Here is a 21,542-nt window from a genome sequence, read left to right as displayed (position 1 = left end):
CATGGATAAATTAGCATGAAGGAAGCTGATGGAGCTAGTTAGTTCCAAGTGGTGTTAATTTCTCTGCTTGGAACTCTTTGTGACCCAGTCAGATTGCTTAATTTTTGCAGCTTTTATTTTCAAATCTATTCATTTATTGCACCTAATAATTTATTTCTACATGGAAAACATAATTCCATGTAATTTGGACATAGAAGCTTGCAATGGAAATTACACATGGTGGCAAGAAAGATTTTGCCTTGAATGGAAATGTATTCAACAGAGTAGCAGCCATGGCAAGCTCTGTAGACAGACATACATGAAGGGTGAATTTAGCAAAGAAATATAATCACCGTAACACAGAATGTCGGGAACTAGATGCTTTCTCCCAGACTCGTCTAGAAAAAAGAATAGTTCCACAATTCCTGTATCAAGCTGGAAACTGGAAGCAGTGCTTGTGGGAATAAGATACTTCAGTCAGCCTGAGTTGGGGAGGTCCACTCTCAGCCAGTGATTTCTCCCTTGTGTCTCATGGTTTCAAGCACGACCATGCAGAAGTGCCTTGTAGCTTAGGCTGCCATGCATTGGTGGCAATTGAAGCAAGGTTTGCTCAGTAGCGACAAATATTAAATAGCTTTGGCAAGTGGCCAATAAAGCTTTTTCATATGCATTAATATTCAGCACCAAAGGTCATACTCATCATTATCAGAAAAAAATTAATTTATCTCATTTGCTAGGAAGGTGGAGTCTGGACAGACTTAGAGACAAGCTGCTCAGGCTCTGTGGAGATGTGAAAAAATATCTGTATTATAGTCACAAACCAATTGAGGGTGATATGGCTACTGTCTGGCCAGGCTCTCACCCAGACCTGTTCCCTCCTGGAAGCACAGTAACTGCAACTCTTTCATGAACCTGCTGAACATCTGCAAGAAGGGCTGGAATTCCGGAGATCTGGGGAACTACACGCCCTCAGTCTGACCTCAGTGCCAGAGAAGACTATGGAGCAGACCATTCTGAGTGACATCACATGACACGTACAGGACAACCAGGGAACCAGGCCCAGCCAGCAAGGATTTATGAAAGGCAGGTCCTGCTTGACCAACCTGATCTCCTTCTGTGACAAGGTGACCCACTTAGTGGATGCAGGAAAGGCTGTGATATCTGCCTAGACATTAGTAAAGTCTTTGACAATGCATTTTTCACAGCATTCTCCTGGAAAAGCTGGGTTTTTATGGCTTGGATATGTGCACTCTTCACTGGGGAAAAATCTGGCTGGATAAGAACGGTGGTGAGTGGAGTTAAATCCAGTTACAAAGGGTGTTCCCCAGGGGCCAGTATTGGGGCCAGTATTTTCTGCCCAGTGGAATAGGACCTGGGGGTGTTTGTTGACAGACAGCTGAGTTACCATCCCTGGAGGGATTTCACAGACACGTAGGTGTGGCACTTGGGGATATAGATTAGTGGTGGATTTGGCAGTGCTAGGTTACTCAATGATCTTAAAGTCTTTTCCAGCCTAAACAATTCTATGGTTCTATGAAGGGAATTACTCACATGGCTGAGCAAGATGAGCAAGATGCTCCAAATTCTTGCACCTTTCCTTCACTCAAGATCTATGTAGAAGATGACTGGGTAAATTAGGAAAAAAACCCCTTTGACTTTCTAGCTGCTACTCTGAATCTTGGATAACATTTTTTTTCCTGCTTGTCCCCACCGACATTACAGCTATTCCTGAGATGAGTAAATGGCACGAAGGTAGGTAAAACCTGCTGAACATCAAATGTTTTATACTGGAAATGAGATCCAGCTTCTGCAGTTTATCTATCTCATTTCTTGATTTCACATTTTTTTCTAGGCAAGTTCAGGCCTTATCCGCGTGAAAACAACAAGGGGAAACGAGGGCTTAGCTCTCAGTCAGCAGAGCCTTTTTTCAGAAGCTCCTATAAATGTCCTTTTAAAATGAAGGAATAGCTAACCTGTAAGCAGGGAAGTAAATCCTGAGTCTCTCTCCAAGCTGTCTGCTTGTGTTAGGATCACCTATAGTTCAGTTTTATTTTTCTGTTAATTGCTTGGCAGATGATTCTAACACAAATCAATCAAAAAAAAAAAAAAATCCAACGTACTAGAAGATGGTTCATCTCTGAAGATGAAACAACCACCTCCATCTTCTGTTTTGAATAAATTCAGATTTCAACTGCAGTGCTTGGCTTATTTCCAGTTTACAGTTTTTCTATTCCACTTACCTGAAATTCTCCTTTTCATTCAACTCTGATGAAATGTTTGTCATCTCTCAACTGGAGCAAGAGTGCTTACGTAGGGACAAGTAAAGTGATTTCTTTATAGGTAGTGATAAAATTTTCAAGAGCATCCTCCACTGGCACAAATCTGTTTCTCTGGAAGAAACATGGAATTTCTACAGATTCTGATGGGAGCTGAATTAAGCAGACATGGATTCTTTCATACATCCCAGGTCTCCCCTAGCATATTTTGTATTGAAACAGTGAAGCCGTTTACATGGTAACTTGGCTGGAAAGACAGAACTTAAAACACAAGAATAAAAATTAAGCTGGAATCCTCAAAGTCGGTATTTGATTAAATTAAATCAGTGAGGGTATATGATAAAGGAAATTTTATTTTCACCATGATGGTTTGTTTCTAGTTTCCTTTGATGCTACATTTTATTTAAAGTTCTTCTGGAAGAGAAGTAGCTTGTAGTGTCCTGTGAAACTAAAAGAGCAGAGAGGTGAAGTTAAAAATGCTCCTTGTATTTCAAACAGAGCTTCGGTACAGCTGTTTGGCAAGCACTGTAAATACCACATTTCATTTCAAGGCTCAGATGCTGCTTTTGTAAGCTTATCTCCTCTATTGCTCCAAAACAGCAGCAAAACCCAACACCTTCTATCCAGATACAATGCACTACCAACTGAATCCAGCCCAGAAAGTCCTGTGAGATGTTTGTGTCTTCCAAACATGCCAATCTCTCATGAGGAGTTGGAAAGTGGAAGCCACATTCCTCTTTATTCCAGCAGCAATTTAATGACCAGAAGAGGTTTCTTAACCCTGTATCCACAGGCTGCTTTAATTTTTTTTAATTGCATTATTTAGGTACTTTGCAATCCTACAACAAAGTAAGAAATATCATAAATATGAAGCGTCATCCCATAAAATCATGCTTTTTTAGAGTGGCAATTTGGGATCATGTCAGTGATTTGATGTTTTCCAGCAGGAAAGTGACAAAGGGAACTGATACTCAATTAAAAGATGTGAGTAAGAAATTAAATAAATGCAAGTATCCTATTCATCAAAAGACTAAGGACCTTCTGCAGATAGAAGAGTAAACCCGAAACCATTCTCCAAACAATTTAAGAAGCCGACAAATAAGAAGAGGTTCATTAATCGTTGTAGTCTAGCCACATTTAACAAGAATAAGCGAGGGGGTTTTGCTAACATATGAAACTGGGACTCAAAGGTGACAGATATTTTTCAGTTTTTGTGGATGAATCTACACCTCCTGGTTCATTTTGGAGGATGGGGTCGCAGTTATAAATTCTTGAAAAACATCTTGCTTCTGTTTTGAATCAATATCTAAAATAGGGAGCACGCCAAAAGGCAAATGAAATGAATGTATTTTTAAAATTAGATATCCCAATAAAAGGCAGAACTTTTATATTATTCATAGCTGCAAGTTGTCCTGATTTACAGTTGAGATACAATTAAGTTTCAGTTCACGTAATTCTTTTTCCTCATAAGTGAATATCTGAATCACACGCTGGAAAAAAGCAACTGCAGACCACTTCTATAAACCCAGTTACAGAGGGTGATGCAAAAAAAAAAAAAAAAAAAAGGAGATAAGCTTTCCTTTGTCCCGTTTTTCTAATAGAATGGGCTTTTTTTCCCCCAAGAAACCTTCAAACACCTAAAGCCATCCATCAAATTGGATTTAGACATTTACCTTCTTTCCAAACTCCCATGCAAGATTGTTGGGACAGTTACCCAGGGCTTTGCAGAGCAGGGACCTTTGGCATCTACCCTCTCCATAACATGCTACCAGCCCCTATCCCGTATATACCCACACCCAATCATTCTTCTTCTCACTCAGAACTCAAGAGCAATAGAAAACCTGAACCCTCAGTCCCCGTTCAGTTGTTGGCACTGGTGCTATCTGGCAGCACTGCTTCTCTAATGGGTAGAAGCCAAGCAAATATGTATTTAACGGGAATCACAAAAATCAGAAAAGTGTAAGGCTCAAGTTTTTGAGAAACACATTCTTCCTCTACATCAAAGGGTTCATTGATTTGTTGCTGAAGTCATGACCAAAGTGGTGCTAAGTGGGTGAAAAGGGGAGAAACGATCAAATCTAATCTTAGGAGTTGTGTCAAGCAAGTACCTTATGGCCCATCCGAAGCTGATCATGAGACAAGTCCTGAATGTAAATATTATTTAGTATGTCTGGCAAATGTTAGGAATCTGTCAAGGCATATTCTTCAAGTAAGAAAAAGCTCTCCTTTTCCTTTGCTCCCTTTTCTGTGTCCTTGAACTTTGTCTCCCTTGAAATCCCAAATAACTATTCACATTAATAAAGTGTTAAGGTGTTTGACCAAGAAGATTGGCTCTGCTGATTTCAGCACTTAAAAAGGGAAACCGCTCTGTTGCTTTAACCACTTCAACACTCACCATCTTAGTTTATTTTCTTATCCTCTTTAACTTCTGTTAAAATCAAACAGGAAACAATTAAGGTGAGCCTACTACAAAGCAGTCCTCAAAGTAGGTGGCTATGTCCCTAGTGCAGAATGAAGGTCATGCCCTGAAAATATAACTATATGCATGTGGAAGGAATGCAGAGCCTATATACTGGGGTGACCAGTGAGAAAATACACCACTCCAGCTTTACTTTCAGCAGGCAGATGACCATGACTAGCACAGATGTTGCTACCACCTCCTGCATGGGGGACCTGGTGGCCAGGCAAGTTGAACTGACAAGGCATATTCGACCAACAATTTTATCCACTTGAATTAAGAGACGGAGTGAGAGCAACAAACAAGTCCCTACTAAGCTGCAAAACTATCACCATTTCCCCTCATCCAACTCCCCTTTGCCTTCAGTCAGGTTACTGCCATGATGACAGAAAAAGGAATGTCATGGAAATAGACATCTAATGACAACGGTGGGAAACAAAGTGAAGTCTTTACACAGGATTTAGCTAATTATATTTTGGGCAAATATTTATTTATCTAAAAACAAAATAAAAATCATTTTTAAAAGGAAAAAAGTACTTAAATAAAAAACAAAATTGTGAAATGTTATGGCACAGAAGTTCAAGACAAGTATAAATCCAGTTGCCACAACTGTGTATTAATGTTGCACATTTTTCTATAAAGGCTTTATTAAAGGTATTTACATGGCAATATGATGTGTAAATATATACAGCAAGCTGGGGACAACTTTTTTCTTTTGGATTCTCATATGAAAAAATGCCTTAAATACAAAATTTTAAAAGAAAAAAAATTGAAGAGGTCATCCCCAAGCATGAAGAATGTCCCATCATCCCTTATGTCCAAAGTATCAGTTATGAGGCAGTTTTGAGGTTCTGGCCAAACCCTTGGGAGATTCAGCCAAGGTTGTGTAGTCTCAAGTTAAATCGCACAGCATGCAGTTGCAATAGAGTTCCATACTCAGTGGACTGCGTAGTTCATGACAGATATTAGAATCATTAATATTTTATCATAGTTTCAGTCTAGTTTGCATTATTCTAAGTGATGCACCAGAGTTCCTATGCACAACAGTTCCTTAGCTGCTCGAGTTTGTGTTTCAACTGTTCTCTCCTCCGTCTCAACTGCTCTTTCTCTGCAATCAGTCTGTGTTCATCTGACTGGATGGAAAGAACGTACTCTGTTGCTTTTTTCAGGATGACAACCTTGGGAGCCTTTTCATTGTTGGCCACCTCAGGTATCTGGTCACGCAAGGCAAAGAAACTCAACTTCAGCTCATTTCTCCTCTGGCGCTCCAAGACATTGTGCGTTCGCCTCTTGTCGTTCTCTTCCGAATCTGATGTGCGCGGACTGGAACATTTTCGGTTGTTGCTGATCTGCTTGAGAACTCTGCCACTGTCCAACCTTAGCCTTTTTGCAGCTGGGTATTCAACCTTGGTGGAGGGAGGAGCGGCATAATTGTGCTGATGGATGTTGACATGACACCGTTTGAGAACCAGCGGGCTGTGGTGGGGCTTACTGTGCTCTTCTGATGTGTCTGTGCTGGACTCTGTGCTGGATTCGTATTCATTCGCTTCAGCTAATGTAACGACATCGATTTCCTCATCTTCCTCTTGTTCTTCTTCTGCCATAAAAAAAAAAATTAAAAAATTATAACTTGTATGTAGAGACTCTCAAGACTACTGTATGTATAAGGGAAGGCTACTCTGAGTCGCACAATGAGGAACCCAATGACAAACCCTTCTTAAATCCATTTCATGATGCTGGACACTGCTTTCCCCAAGAGCCTTTCCTTTAAGAAAGCAATGGTTCAAGTGCAATAGGACACATAGACTGCAGTCCAAACCCTGGCTCCCTGATTTCAAAAAGTTGTAATGATCTTGCGTAATGTTGAGTGCATGAAAGATAGTATGAAAGTTTAACCTCGGTTGTCAGCAGTACGGCGCAATAAAGCTCCCAGACTCAAGCTGCCCTTAATTATGGATTTAGAAGGCTTTGGCCACGCCTTAAAAGAAAGCTTACTTAACACACATGGGTATTCAGAGACATTTTCTGAATCTCTCTTGATCTGTTAATTTGTGGAAAATAGGAGGGAGTTAAAAAAAAAAAGAAAGAGGAAAAAGGAAAAAGGGAAGGCTGTGGCGCTTTGGGTAGAAACTCACTTTCAAACCAGATTTACGAGGGAGCGGAACCGCTGTCACATACCTAAGGAAGCATTTCTTAAACTTTCCCAGCCCCATTCACTCCCCTGCAGTCACTTTCACTAGCACCTCCCTGACTGCACATTCTCCCTGCGGCTCTCGGGTTGGAGTTAACCCCTTCCCGGCCCACGGGTGATACTGGGAGCCAGCCTTATCGGGACCCCATTTTAAAGTTTAGCCCTCCTACACTTTCTTTTAATTTCTCTCCACCCCCCCCCCCTCCCCCCCGCGCCTTTTCTCTCCCTTCTCGCCTGGAGGAAGACCTGGGCTGGTTTTCCAGGAAATAAACTGGCTGGGATTCTCCGTGCCTCGCAAACGTGGCATTAAAAAAAAAAATCTCACACGGGGAGGGGGGCAAAAGGGGGGTGAGGAGGGAGGCGGGGGCGTGCTGCCTTCCAGCCGCGCCCCGGGAACCCCTGGCGCCGCGCAGGTTCCCACGCCCTCCCGGAGCACGCGTGGGTCCCACTCACCCGAGTCGCTGCTGGTCGTGGGCGGCGTGTCGTCGCCCAGTAGGGACGCGGGGCTGGCGCCGGGCGGCGCGGCCCGCGGGGCCCGCTCGCTCAGCGGGTAGGGAAAGACCACCGAGGGGTCGATGCAGTCGGCGGCGGCGGCGCCCAGGTCGTGCAGGTAGAGGCTGGCGGAGGCGGCGGCGGACGCGGCCAGCCCGGGTGGCGCTGCCGGCGGCGCGGCGGGCGGCGGTCCGGGGCGGGCGGCGGGGCCCCCCTCCCGGCGGGCTGCCTGGTAGGACGCCAGCTTCTCCGAGACCACCTTCTCCAGCTTGGCGGCGGCGGAGAAGCCGCTCCACATGCAGTCCTGGATGATGATGGACTTGACGGTCTCGTCGTCCGGATCGCAGATGAAGCTCTGGTTGACCATGTCCCCCCCGAGGAGCTCGGTCACAATCTCCAGCTGGTCAGCGGTGGAGGGGAAGCAGGAGGCGGCGGCCAGGCTGGAGCGGCGGCTGGGGGAGAGGGGCGGCGTGGGCAGCAGCTCAAACTTCTTCCAGATGTCCTCGGACGGGGCGGGGGGCTGCAGCTCGCTGCCCCGCTGCTGCGCCGCCAGGTAGAAGTTCTCCTCCTCCTCCTCGAAGTAGAAGTAGGGCTGCACAGAGTCGTAATCGTAGTCGTAGTTCTTGCTGGAGAAGCCGGCGCTGAGCGGCATCGCGGCGGCTGGTGCCTACAGGAGGGAGGGGGGAGAGGGGGCACCCGGGTGAGACGTGGGGGTCGGCTCCCCCCGGCTTCGGCCGGGCTACTGGCCCCCCGGTGCGCAGCGCTCCCTCCCGGCTCCCCACGCCGTACCGGCGGGGAAATGCGCAGTCGCGTTTAGTAATTAAAAAAATATATAATAATGATGGTAATAAAAAAAGCCCCACGACCCTCCTTCACCCCGTTCTAAGTGCGGCGGGACAATCGGGCAGCGCGACCTGACCTACCAAAGGGTCAGTCGCCGGGTGCCGGACCACCCTCCCCGCTCCCCCGGAGGAGATCCAGCAGCCCGGCTCGGCTGGGCTCAGCTCGGCTCCCCGCCGCCGCTGCTCATATGGGGCACGACTCCGGCACGGAGATCCTTCCCTCCCGGGACCGCAGCGCCATCCCTATCCCGCGTCCCGGCGGGAAGGGGTGCCGAGCGCCCGGCAGCTTCCAGCCGGGAGACGGGCTGCTCCTCAGCCACCCACCTGGGCGTGCTGGCACTGCGCGGGGACAGGCAGCGACCTTGGCAAACTTTGCCAAATCTTCTCACATATACATATATAGTCGCTTATGTAGATATGCATATAAGCAATATATGCAATAACCATGCCCTGCCCGCGCATACACGAGAAGCAAATGCTCCCCTCCCCCCCAAAAAATTAAATTAAAATCCGGGCGCAAGAAAAAGGATGGGAACGCCGGAGCCCCGGCAGAGGAGAGCGTCCGTCGGGAGGGACCGTCGGTATCCAGGTCCGCGGAGCGCAGCCCCGCCAGCAGCCCGGGTGTCACCAGCCCGTGTCAATCCAAACGCCACAACCGCGGGAATCGAGTGATGGCAAGCGAAGAGCCCGCAACTCACCGGCTTCTCCAACGCGCCAGCTGCGAGACGTAGCGAGGCGATTATTGCAGGCGGTGAGGAAACAACGAGGGGAAAATGGATAGATGATAAAAAAAGAACCGCCAGAAAGGACGGGGGGAGGAAAAAAAAAAAAAATTAGACAAAACGCCGGGAGAATGTAGGTCTCCTCCTCCCACCACGGTTTGATAAACCCCACGGAGCGGCGGAGCAGCCGCCTCCCGGCGCGGTCGGTCGCTGGTCCGGGGCGGCGCGGCGCGCTGGCCGGTACAATAGAAGTTAAGTTGCTTTTCGTCCTTTAAAGCGCCGGCGAGGGGCGGGGGGAGCGGCCGCGGGGGCGGGGGCAGAACCGCGGGGCCCCGCCGCGCTCCCGCCCGCCCCCGGCAGCCGCGCAAGCTCCGCACTCCCGCCGCGGGAGGGCGCGCTGTGAAGGGGCGGCCGCGCCTCTCCGCGCCCCCTCCGCTGCGCAGAGATCCGCGGCCGCGCTTTGCCCCCGCCTCCGCCGGCCGGGCGGGAAGCAGGGAGGGAGGGAGCTGCGCTGGGAGAAGCGATGCCGCGCTCCGCGGCCCTTTTTTATTTATTTTACTTTTTTTTTTTTTTTTTTTTTTTTTTTTGTCTTTTACTACGAGCCGCGCACGGAAAGGTCGGAAGTAAACATAGTAAAAAAAAAAAAAAAAAAAAAAAAAAATTACTATCAGGGATTAAAGGCAGCTCTTCGCCGCTCCCCTCCTCCCGCCGGCGTTCCCACAAGGGAGAGCGCGGTGGCCCCCGATGGCGGCGGCGGGGGAAGGGGCTTCACCCGCCCCTCGCTCCCCTCGGTGAGGCTCCGGCACCTCAGGGCGAACTGGTCCCGCGGCGCAGAGCGGTGGCCGAGGGGCAGCGGGGGAGGCGCGGGCTCCCGGCACAAAGGAGCGTGTGTAGCTCGGGCACCCCCCAACCCGGTTGCCGCTTGATTATCCCGCCTCTGCCGGCGTCTGCAGCGGATTAAACCGGGAGAGGGCGGAGGCAGAGACCCACGGGGGTCACCTTGCAGCCGCTCTCCCTTTGGCGGTCTCCGCGTCTGCCGCCGCCCCTGCTCGTGCCGCCCCCACCCTGACCACCTCCTCCCGCTCGATGGTGACACCCCTCCTCTCGGTGATCCCCGAGGGACGCGGAGCTGCGGCGGCTGCGGAGCTCCGACGGGGCGCTCCCTCCTATCCCCGTTCTCCATCGCGGGGGGTCCCGCGGGGACCCCGACCTCGACGAACCTTCATCTGCCGGTGACCCTCCCGGGCATCGCCGACCCTCTCCCGCAGCTCCTGCACCTGCTATTCTCCCGTCCCCCGGGGCAGCCGCCAGCCTCCAAAGAGCTACGCCCCGCGCATCCTGCCACCACCTCCCCACGGTGGCCTCCGCACTCGCGGGAGGTGGAGGGACACGCCGGTGTGCCCCCCGTACCCTTCCAGGCGGCTCTCCCGTCCCCACCGCGGGCAGCCCGCTGGGATATTCTATGCCTGTATGCATTTATTCTCCGCTTCCCAGCATTTTGCTAAGCACACGCGAGCACAAGCCCCCGGGGTTGCGATGCGGAGCGCGGGGCCGCCCCGCGGGGCGGGACGGACCCGGGAGGGACCCCCCGTGGGTGCCGCGTCAGGAGCCGCCGGCGCTGGGGGCGGCCCCGCTCCCCACGGCGGCCGCGCCGCTTCCGCGGGGCCAGCGCGCCCCCTCCCGGCCGCCGCGACCCCCGGGCCCCGCCGCGCCCCCCAGAAAAACCAAACCAATCCAAAACGAAACGAGAATACCCCACCCATTCGTTTTTTTCCGAACGTGTCTGATGAAGAGCGTTTCGCCGAGCAGAGTGTGTGCAAACATCACAGCCCTCACGGAGCAAAGGGCCGTGTCCTGGTTTGAGAAGAAAACTCGGACCATCTTCTGTCCCATGTCCTATTGATAAAAGAAGGACAGTTTGTTTTTCGCAGAGAGGGTGCTAAAACAAGAACCGTGGCATAGGCGTGGTGTAGATGCATCACCTACTGACATTTCCAGATTGGGATATACATACCCTTGCTCCGAAATGGCTTAAAATACATTGTGCTATTTTTAAATGATATCCCTCTCTGTCTATAGCAGACCTTGCTGCTGTAAATGGAAGTAACATGACCAGAGACAGGCCAGAAAGGTGCAAGATCCAAATTACTCTAGTTACAACCAGTGTAAAATGTGATATGGGCACTTGTCTATTTAGAAATACCATCAGTATCACCAGACACACAGTAAATGTCCTCAAAATTGTAAAAGCTGTTAAAGTTCAGATGGAGCTGGTAATAGAAATATTTTGAAATTACTCCAGTACAGATAGGGTTGAAAATCATGATCCCATTCATGGTTGCGGTAGAATCAATCTATTACAATTAACTAATATCATGGAGGGTTATGACTTAAAGTGGAGGGGAATAAGTAACATGAGCAGATGGACTCTTAAAATACCCTATGTTCACAAGAATGGAAAGACAGGAAAGGAAGACTGGGAAAAATATGCTATTGAAACAATACAGCCTTCAGGGGAAACAGTCTTTAAAATATTCTACAGGATTTCTCCAGGCTTGTGCAGACTGTGAGTTCATTTTTTTTGTTGAGGAGCCAACTCTGAGGTGCACCAGAATGGCTCTTATGTGGCAGTTTTAGTGTAGATAAAAAAGGTATTTTGCTGTGATTTTTTATGTTCAACCCCAGCTAAAAAAGAACAGAGGCAAGGTGTGAAACCAGTAAGTATCAATTTCCAGTAAAAAGGCCATTTTGACAAAATAGCTGTTATACAGAAAGAATAAATGCACAAGTATAACATTAAGGTGACAGCAGAGTCAAAGTGATTTTTTTGACATGGAGGGGGTTTAGTGATCAATAGGAAATGTGAGGGGACTGAGCTGGGACCCTGGGTGGAATTTATGTGTGATGGCAGGGTGGGAACCCGTGAGAAGCAGAAATGAAAGCAAAACCTGAGAGAGAAGTGGAGATGGTGGGAAAAGCTCTCACACCCCATCTGGAAACCCCTGAGACATATCATAATGTGCTGTGTGCCTGTGCCACCTACTGCATGTTTTGTTCTCAGGAGACATCTGCAATTCCTTTTTCAGAGGATGATAAGCTGTCTAATAGTTGTATTATATGAACACTATACTGGGTCCAGCTCTGGGGCCCCCAAAATAAGAAGGACACAGACCTGCCAGAGCAAGTCCAGAGGAGGTCACGAAGATGATCAGAGGACTGGAGCACCTCTGCTGTGAGGAAAGGCTGAAAGAATTGTGGTTGTTCAGCCTGGAGATGACCTTACAGCACCTTCCAGTAACTAACAAGTGCCTACAAGAAAGCAGGAGAGGAAGGGACTTTTGACAAGGGGATGTATTGATAAGACGAGAGAAAATGGCTTTAAACGGAAAGAGAGTTGGTCTATATTAGAGACCAGGAGGAAATTCTTCACTTTGAGTGTGGTGAGACACTGGAACAGGTTGCTCAGAGAAGTTGTAGCTGCCTTATCCCTAGGAATGTTCAAGGTCAGATTGGGTGGACCTTCGAATAACTTGTTCTCATGAAGGTGTCCCTGCCCATGGCAGGGGGTTGGAACTAAATGATCCTTAAGGTTCCTTCCAACCCAAACCATTCCATGTGTCTATGAACTCATAGCTATCTTCAGAAACCTCTGCTGAAAGTTTCACTCAAACTCTCTACAGCTTTGCAGGTTTCTGGCCTTCCACCAGTGAGAAACAGGAAAGCACTAACTAGATACTAATTAGTCTTGGAAAGTCCTAAATTCTTGAATGAATGATACACCCAAACAAATGTGGTCAGTGCAGCCAGAGCCACTAAAATAAGTTAGCGCACTTTTGCTGGTAGCATTTGTGCAGAGAATCATGTCCCCACTGCAACCCCAAAGGACCCCAGTCCAAAAACCAGAGACATACTGCAGAGTCAAGGAGAATCAGATTTGCCTTATTACTCTGAAAGCCAGAAAATAAATGAGTTACTTTTTCATCTCTTTCAGCAGCTGTAATTTCTTTAACAATAGGAGGTGAGATATGTGTAGGCAGAAGCTGACAGTGTTTCTGCAAGCTGCACAGCACTGACTAAATGAATAACATCTTCCTACCTCCCTCCTCCAGGCTCAGAGAGACTCATATGCTGTGCTAATGAGTACTTTCTCAGGGGACTTCCCCAGCGCAGGGGAGAAAGGCAGACATCTGGGAGGGCCACTGTCCTTGTCTGTTTACTGTAGTGAAAAACAGAGACCAAAATACACCTCCTGTCAAAGATGGACAGGATCCACCACTGAAGTTTCCATCCAGCTAGCTCAGTATAGCAGCCATGGTCCATGGGCCTTCAGAATGATCATAAACCGTGCAGAAGAAATCAGTGGGTTTTATGGCTGATGTGTTATCAGGAAGTATGAATGAGAGAATCACAGACAGAAAATAAAATAAAATAAAATAAAATAAAATAAAATAAAATAAAATAAAATAAAATAAAATAAAATAAAATAAAATGAAATAAAATGAAATAAAATAATAAAATAAAATAATAAAATAAAATAAAATATGCTAGTTTCAAACCAGAGGTAGCACATATGGCACATATCACATACTTAGGTCTTGTCTGCCATTTTCATCCTCACCCTGTGGATGTCCATCTTCAGGCAGAGATGTCATAGGGTCAGTGAAAGTGGTATCTAGTGTAATTTATTTATTTGACTCTCTCTCATCCTCTCATCTATGTGCCCTAAAGTGTTTGCAGCAAACATGGCAGCTTCTTCCTTGGCATCATGCCAGCCTGTGATCCTCACTATGGAAAAATTCAAGTTGTTTATTACCAACAGGAAAAGGGAATGTAGAGAAGGAAATTGATGAACACCGAATGGGGACAGTGCTGAGTAAAGAAAGTGTTACATTGATATTAAATTACTCTCCCCAGAACTACGTTGAGTACCACCTCCCTCACAGAAATCCATGGAAGTCTCAGAAAAGTAAGTTTTATCATCAAGATAATCAGGAGAGAACTTGAAGTGCTCCTCTGGTTTGGGCAAACCAAAGGATATTCAAAATGATACTTCCCATGATCTTGAACTAGGATTGTTCTTTCTTTCTTTTTTTTTTTTTTTTTTACTGTTAAAACCAAACATTTTAGATTTTAATTTTTCAATCTGACAGTGCATATGAAATAGGACCTTTTAATTATTTGTATTAGTTAAAACCAAATATTTCAGATGTTGATTTTTAAACTGACTGCATATGAAAGCAAGTCTTCAGTGAAACAAAAGCACAAGCAAGTTTTAAAGGTGGTCTGGCACCTGACACCTATGTATTGGTATATATTTGTCTTGCTTTGTCTTATTGTCTGGGATAATGAAATTGAAGAAGACATCAGATTGGAAGACAGTAACGTAACTAACATTTTTGAATACAGAGAATAAAATCCTTTACATCAGCTTTGGTCTTTCCATGGTGTTCAGCCTTTACCTTTTTTGCTTTGGGGTAAAATTACCACAGATGTTAATTTAACTTTGTTTACAGACAGTTTGACTTTGCAGTTCATTCAAACCATCACAGTACCTTTGGTATCAAATTTTAGTTTGTTTTCAAACAAGGCAGGCCTTGATTAGTTTATTCTTAGTTATATAAAATGAAACTATTTATCTGTGTATACAACTAACTTAAAATCACAAATAAACCTTTTTTTTCCTAGCTATTTTTGTTGCTTAAATACACCACCTGTAAACTGATCTAAGTCCCATAGAAACAACGCCAAAAATACAACCAGTTTGAATTAACCTTCCTACATGAATTAGCACCTTTTGACATGGATAACTGGAAGGGACCTAGCTAACACCAGTAGTTTCAGCATTCCTTGACAGAAGAGAGTTTTGTTCAGTTGTGGATTAAGGGTGAATTACAGGAAATCTGCACTGATTTAAGTGTGTGATAAATCAGATAATTTTCAAGGTCCCTGTGAAAGATAAACAGTTATTTTTGAAAGGCTGGATAATTTAAATTTCTCTTCAAAAAGAAAAAGCAGAGCTGTTTCAGAACGATCAGTCCCAAAGGCCAGTCACACATCCCTGGCCTCTGCATTCTCTGAATTGTATGCTGCAGTTATCAGATTGTCAAGACATCCCAGCTCTGCTTGATTAAGTCCTCTTTAAAGTATTAAGGCCATTTGCAACTACTTAATGATCCTTTTAGGTACCACCACTGTCAAGCCCTGATCTTTAGAGCTGTAATGGGATCAGAGCCTCTTCCATTGCTGCAGGCCTTCAAAATTGGTGCTCCCCTGTACAGGACTCACTGTCAGCTGTGAGGCAGCAGGAATGAGTTTTTCTGCCTCCCCATGCATGTGAAGCCACCTCCATGTTGCACCTGCAAGTGCAGAGAGTCCCCCTCCTCTTGGCACAACACCGAGGAGGTTTGCAACTTTGCAGCTGGAAAGGAGAGAAGGATTGAAAGTTATCATGCAGGTTTCTTATTAATGCTTAAGAAAAATAAATAAACCCTCCTGTAGCAACTTCCTTGCAGGTTTGGTATGAAAGCAGAGGAGCAAAGAGCTTGCTGTCATTCTTGCTACATGTCCTGTGGGGGCACAGCTTCAGAAACATCTGAGTGCATCAGATATTATCTGGAGGAAGGAATGTGTCAGCTGGCAGCAAGGCTGGAAACGATTGAAACAATTGTCAGCTGGATCATTCTTATAGCTATCTCTTGTCTCTTTGAAAATTAATATCCAACAATCCTGTCCCATCTACAAACAGGTGAGAGTAAAGGACCCTTCCAGGAATTATGCAGCTAGTTGCTTTAGAGGTGAGGTATCTGATTCCTATCAAATTAACAGATTCAGCCACGGGAACACATTCTGAGAAAGAAAGTGGCCCTATTGAAGGAGAATGTCTGGAAAAGTAGGTATGTGTGGCCTTTAGAAAACACTGGAGAATGGAGGTGTTACCGGTCTTGTTACAACTCATAGGTGGTTGGATCTGAGTTTGTGGGTAGCTGGAAAGGCATATGCAGTCTACTTATCTGAGCCAATGCGAAGTCCATACTTTCTTCAAAGTTCTGGAGAAGATCGTCAGAGCTCCCTTTTCTGGCTCCATGTTGAGTAAGCTCAGAAATGCTCACAGGTTTGTTTGTCTTGTTCAGCAGGTGAAATGATGATTTTCTCATCCTCATCCCTTATATTAGTCTTGGAGGTCCTGTTTATGTCTTTATGAGAAGGGGGAAGATGAGCTTGTAGCAGTGAGTTTGTAAGTATTTACAAGAAACATTCCTGACTTAACATGTCTGTCCTCCATGTGTTTCTGTTTATCAAGTCATGTTTTCTTTGGACTCGTTTATGGAAGAGAACAGTCACACTTAAAAATTATACTGGTGAATGATCACATTTGGCCTCTGCAGTCAAGGACAAATCCTTTTCAGTTCTATCCCAATGAAGTTTACTTTCCAGCCACACTCAGCCAAAATGATGCTGATTCCAGCACTGAGAACTTTCTGAGAACAACTCAGTGCAGTCACCCTCTGCTCAAGTCAGTGTGATACTGACATCCTTCTCATGAGCAGCACTCTGCACAAAGCCTTTTAGAGTAGCTGCTCACCACCAAACTGAGCACTTAAAAGGCATCGGTTTCTAACTCTTCACACCTAAAACCTTTCCATGCATTCAGTTACAGTCTTCTAATAATGTTACCTGGCTGATAGCCCTAACTTCTCTCCAGCTTTGTTATTCAGTGCAGTTAATTCTGAATCGATTTGGGCATTATGTAGCCAATTGTAGCAAAAGTGTTACCTTGGCTAGATCAGGGCTTTCACTGCCCAGATTCTGGGTCCTAGTTGTCTCAGGTCAGGCACCCAGATATAAGGGACAGCACTGGGAAAAGTGGGTTAAACCATCAGTGATGGCCATGTCAGCAGGCTTTGGATGTGCTCTGTGTTCCTCTAAGCTCTTTGTATGACTATTTTAGCATCACTTTGGTTACTTTTGGTGTAGTTAAGTTCAGCTTTTTAGCAATCAGAGTAAATTCAGAACTGTTTAACTGTACTCAGGCTTGACATCTTTGGGAGATGAAGCTTTCTTATCTGTGGTGGCTGCTGCTGTATTTTGAAATGAGCATAAGCGAGGCAAATACATCCATGAACATTTGCTGCCAGTATGGATTTAAAAGCAAAATGCAGTCAGAGAGGCTACCGAAAAACTACTTCACTTGGCTGATAACTCAATTTGTTGATAAGAAAGAGGGAGTGTTTTGTCTCTCTGTATCTGATAAGTGACTTATCACTCCCTGCACTGTTGATGATGAACATGTTCATCTGGCAGATAGTGGCAATAAAGCTGCATCTCTCCTTTGCCCTGCAAGACATATGCTGCATCAAATGAAATTAAGGGAAATAGATTTAAATAACTTCTTGGTAAATGCTTTAAAAATCAATTTATAATTAACCTGTGGAACCTCCTGCTGCATTTTGCTAGAAAGGGAAATATCATGCTCGAAAATGGGTATTTCATGTAAGCAATAATATGGGGAGACGAAAAGTGTAAAAAGAAGGGAGAAAGGACACCGCTGCTATGGGCTAGGATTGCCCAGTTTGAGAGGTGGTCTGTAACTGAAAGTGAGGCTCTATTTTCCTCCTACACTATCCGAATATAGGTTGTTGTTAGGTATTGGTGTATTTCTGATCTGGTTGGCATTTTTTTCGTACTGTGCACATGGATCCAATACAGCATTGGGGCCCACCTTTGCCAGGAGAGCAAGCATGTCTGGGATGGAGGGAACTCCTGTTACAGCTGTTTTCTAAGGTGTTTAAAGTACAGACAGACCCTAAATGCACATATGTTTTTATCTGTGGTTTGTTGCCCAGCCAGGGGAGGCCTCAGCAAAAAGATGTCAGGATGCATTTCAGCACAATGTGTCTGGCTGCAGAGCCAGGCTGTCCTACAGGATGCCAGTGTGGGTGCAGAGCCACGAATGCCTTGATTTCCACTGCTGAGGGAGATGAGGACAGAGAAAGCCTGTGTCTGTTGGTACTCACCAATGCAAATCAGTGCAGTGGGTTGTACCCACACATCTGCATTGATCCACTCTTCAAGATTAAGTCTAAGCTTCAGGACACTTGTGTGCTAGTCCAGACTTTGACCTTGTAGGAGGAATGCTGTTTCACTGGGCTTGTTTCTGCTTGCTTTGGTTAAGTTTGTGCATGGCAGAAACTGGGCTGAATCTCCAAAACTGGCTGTGTACAGTGTACTGATGGGCAATTCCAGGGGACTGCTGGGACCCAGCATATCAAACCCAGCTACCAGGGGCTTGGAGCCACAACCCTAGTGTGGAAACCCCAAAAATGGATTCAGCCTTGCTACTAATTCTTTCCTCTGAAGGTAGTTTTTGTTTTATTTTCTTACTTCATAAGATTCTTGGTGTTGCCTCAGTTCAGTCCTTCCTCCTCCTGACAAAGGACTCTGTCCTTCTCTCAAATGGGAGCAGAGGGTTGCAATTATGACCAAGTGGCAAGAAAAGCTTTGATCAAAAATGGGCCTGATGAGGAGTGTGCTGAGGGATTAATGTAGAACTGACTTTATCAGCAGCTGAGAGTTCTGTGGAGGAGGAATTTAGGTGCTTCTTACAGCCTCAACAATGCAAAGCAGCCGTCATCAACAAGGTGTTCCCCAGAGGATGCTAATCACTCTCCTCCCTCTTGATCAGCAGTTGAGTGTCTCTCTTCTTTCTACTTATCACTTAGTCAGGGATGCCAGAGGTATTTCTCAGAAGATAAGAACATTATTTACACCCAGTCTTAGAAAGGAGAGGTTGTCAGTGAGCTACAACCATTATTGTTCCTGTTATCATTTGCATCGCAAAGGCACTTCACCACCTCAGACCCCATCTGGTCAACAAGTATGTTGTGGTGACCGTACCGCCTGCCTTAGCTCTGAAAGGGCTGGAAGAGATGTGCAGCAGGGATGGGGGAGGGACGGCCAGAGGACTGAGGTACTGGGTCCTATGCTGCATACAGGTATAGATCAAGGGAATCTGGGAAGCCCCAGATTTTCTCTCACCTATCACGGCCTGTGTGTTTGGGGAGCAGGGAGCATCTCTTCTCCCTGTTCGCTTCCATTAGGACTTATCTGCAGATCCAAACCAAATTATTCAATGTACTCCTGTACTCCCGTACCAATACAGTTCTAGTCCAGTTCTAGAGTAGATGTACTCTCCTGTTAGTGTCATGGGAAAGGGCACTGAGAAATGCGTCTCACATTTGTTGAGAAGAGAGATAGAATATGTACTTTAGGACCATCTAGATCTGCTCCTTACTAAGGACTGGGCATTTTTTCTTTATTTTTTTCTTTATTTTTTTAAATGGATGATTAAAAAAATTTATGAGTTAGAGTTGAGACTACTGTGTGCTTCAGAACACTACGTTCTGTCTACATGTGTGATGAGAAGGCTGGATAGGTACATATGCCAGCCCCCACAAACAACGTGGTAATATCTACAGCTACTACGTCGTTAGTGCTCTGATACTTAACCAGAAGGTATCTCTGCCTTCAGCTCATGTTCTTCTCAGCTTCCCTTGTTATTCTCTCTCCTAAACAGACAGAAAATTATATTATGTCTAGGAAGCCAAAGGCTGTGTGTGTGTGTGCTGTGGAATTTAGTCATGCTACTGCTAATTGGAAGGTTCAAGGTCATTCTTACATCCTTACATTTACATGCTTGGTCGTTTTCTCCTGCACTGCAGTTAATGTGAGAGTTGTCATACTCCCTCCCTCAGAGTCCCAGAAGCTGCTGTCTGCTAAACACTGAGTAGATGGGGTCCTCGAGGAGTCCTGAAATGGGAAATCTCCTGGATTATTTTGTGTGATGAAGATTCCTAACTACCCTTACCTTTTCTGTACATGGAAAATTGGAGAACCCATTTGTAGGTCACTCAGTTAAAATGATACAGCATATGGAGTGCAGGTGTATTACATGTCTGCAATATTATGAATAAAACAGATACCAAGCAACTTTAAATCAGCCAAGCCTCAGTACCTGGAGTCCCATGGCAGCTCAGAGTTTAGACAAAATTCATGTACCTCACTTTGTCCATACAGGTTTTACTGCCTCTTCTGAGCTCAGCAGTTGGTGGAGAAGGGCCTGTGCTGTAAGGTGGGTGGCTCTGAGATGTCTCAGGTACGTCAGTGCATCACCTTATTACTGTTTGCAGTGCAGACCTGCTCCTACTGCCAAAAGGGTTGGTGCTGCTGGAAATCTAAGGGAAGGATCTGGGGCAGGAAAAGGGGTGGTCTCCTTCAGGTGTGGACTGGTAGTTTGCCTAAACAACTGTCCCTGGCACAGTGCTGCCTCTGGTTGCTATCCTTAGCAGGGCCATTTCCTTAGCAATGCTGGTTGTTACTTACAGGTTTCCCTACACCATCAAGGAGAAGCAGGGAGCAGGGTTTTGGTGGCCACACAAAGACCCTGGGAGAGGACAGCAGTGAGGGCAGATTTCTCAGTGTCCTTTCCAGCTGCTTCAGGAACCTCAGAACCCCTTCAGACCTTCATAACCACAGACATTAGTGAACACACCTGTGTCCCAAGCATAGCAGCATGTAGGAGAGGCTGCACCATAGAAGCATGCACTGAGGAAGTTCAGACCTCAACTTGCCTTCTAGCACCTTGCTGGTGAGGTGGGCCACTGGAGGAAGAGCAGAAAAGACCCTCTTGTCTCCTCTGCCACCTCTCTTTGACCTCACAGCTATTTCAGAGCCTGTGATATCAGAGTAACTATCTTGCTGCAAACTTAGACTTATCTATCACACATATACATGAAACTCTGTAATAACTAGCTCATATATGCATTCCTAAAGCAGCTACAGAGAGATTTGATGTTGCTTAACTCATCCACTATCACTGATCTTTTTTTGTTACATCCTTGCCTGAAGGCAAAGACTTTGGTCAAGCTAGAAATGCTGGTAGTTTCTGAACAGCTTCAGTTACTGGACCAAATGACTGTTCAGTGACTTAGAGTTGTGAAAGCAGGGGAAAAAAATCACAGTTGATTGTATATTCAAGCAGAAGAGGGAATTCTGTGATGGAGAGTCACTGCTATGCTCTTGCTTTCAGCTGCTACATGAGGAAGGGGTGACTCTTCACCAGGCTCTGGTGCTAGTTCAGCTCCTCGAATATGAGGCAAGCCCAGATGCAAACTTTGTGGCTTAGCCCCATATTAATACATTCCTAAACACTAATTAAGAGTGGTGAATGGAAAGAGAAATGCAGGTTAATGTAGCATGCTGGCAGTTTTGAGTCTGCCTGCCAAATGAAAGCTTTGGAGGTGATGCATAAGTAGAGGCCAGTAGCCTGCACACGAGTCAGCTGGAGGGTTTGGGCTGGTGCAAATGCTGCTTCCTCTGGAGGGAAGATGAAAAAAGGTTGTAGGATGCTAGTATGCAAAGGAGAGTGGGGAGGGAAAAATTTGGGACGTGGGAATAGATGGTCTTCCTGAGGATGAATGTTGGAGACCCTCATTGCCTTAGGCAGAGTAAATGAAAGAAGAAATAAGATGGAAGTGCAGGTAGCTGGGAACTCAGAGACAAGCTTAGAGGTGCTTGCAAGCTCTG

The 21,542-nt window shown here is 46.0% G+C and overlaps 1 protein-coding gene across 1 annotated transcript; it reads right to left on the bottom strand.

The window, feature by feature from the left end:
- Positions 1–5,251: 5,251 nt before the first annotated feature.
- On the bottom strand, positions 5,252–9,135 carry MYC (MYC proto-oncogene, bHLH transcription factor). Its single transcript, XM_082284514.1, has 3 exons — positions 8,937–9,135; positions 7,358–8,063; positions 5,252–6,310 (listed from the first exon to the last, which is right to left on the bottom strand). The coding sequence occupies exons 2-3, from the start codon at positions 8,046–8,048 to the stop codon at positions 5,748–5,750; spliced, it is 1,254 nt and encodes a 417-aa protein (XP_082140640.1). The 5' UTR covers positions 8,049–8,063; positions 8,937–9,135; the 3' UTR covers positions 5,252–5,747.
- Positions 9,136–21,542: the final 12,407 nt, after the last annotated feature.

Source organism: Coloeus monedula (assembly GCF_965178545.1).
Source record: "Coloeus monedula genome assembly, chromosome: 1".
NCBI classification, from domain to species: Eukaryota; Metazoa; Chordata; class Aves; order Passeriformes; family Corvidae; genus Coloeus; species Coloeus monedula.
This window is presented reverse-complemented; position numbering and strand designations above follow the sequence as displayed.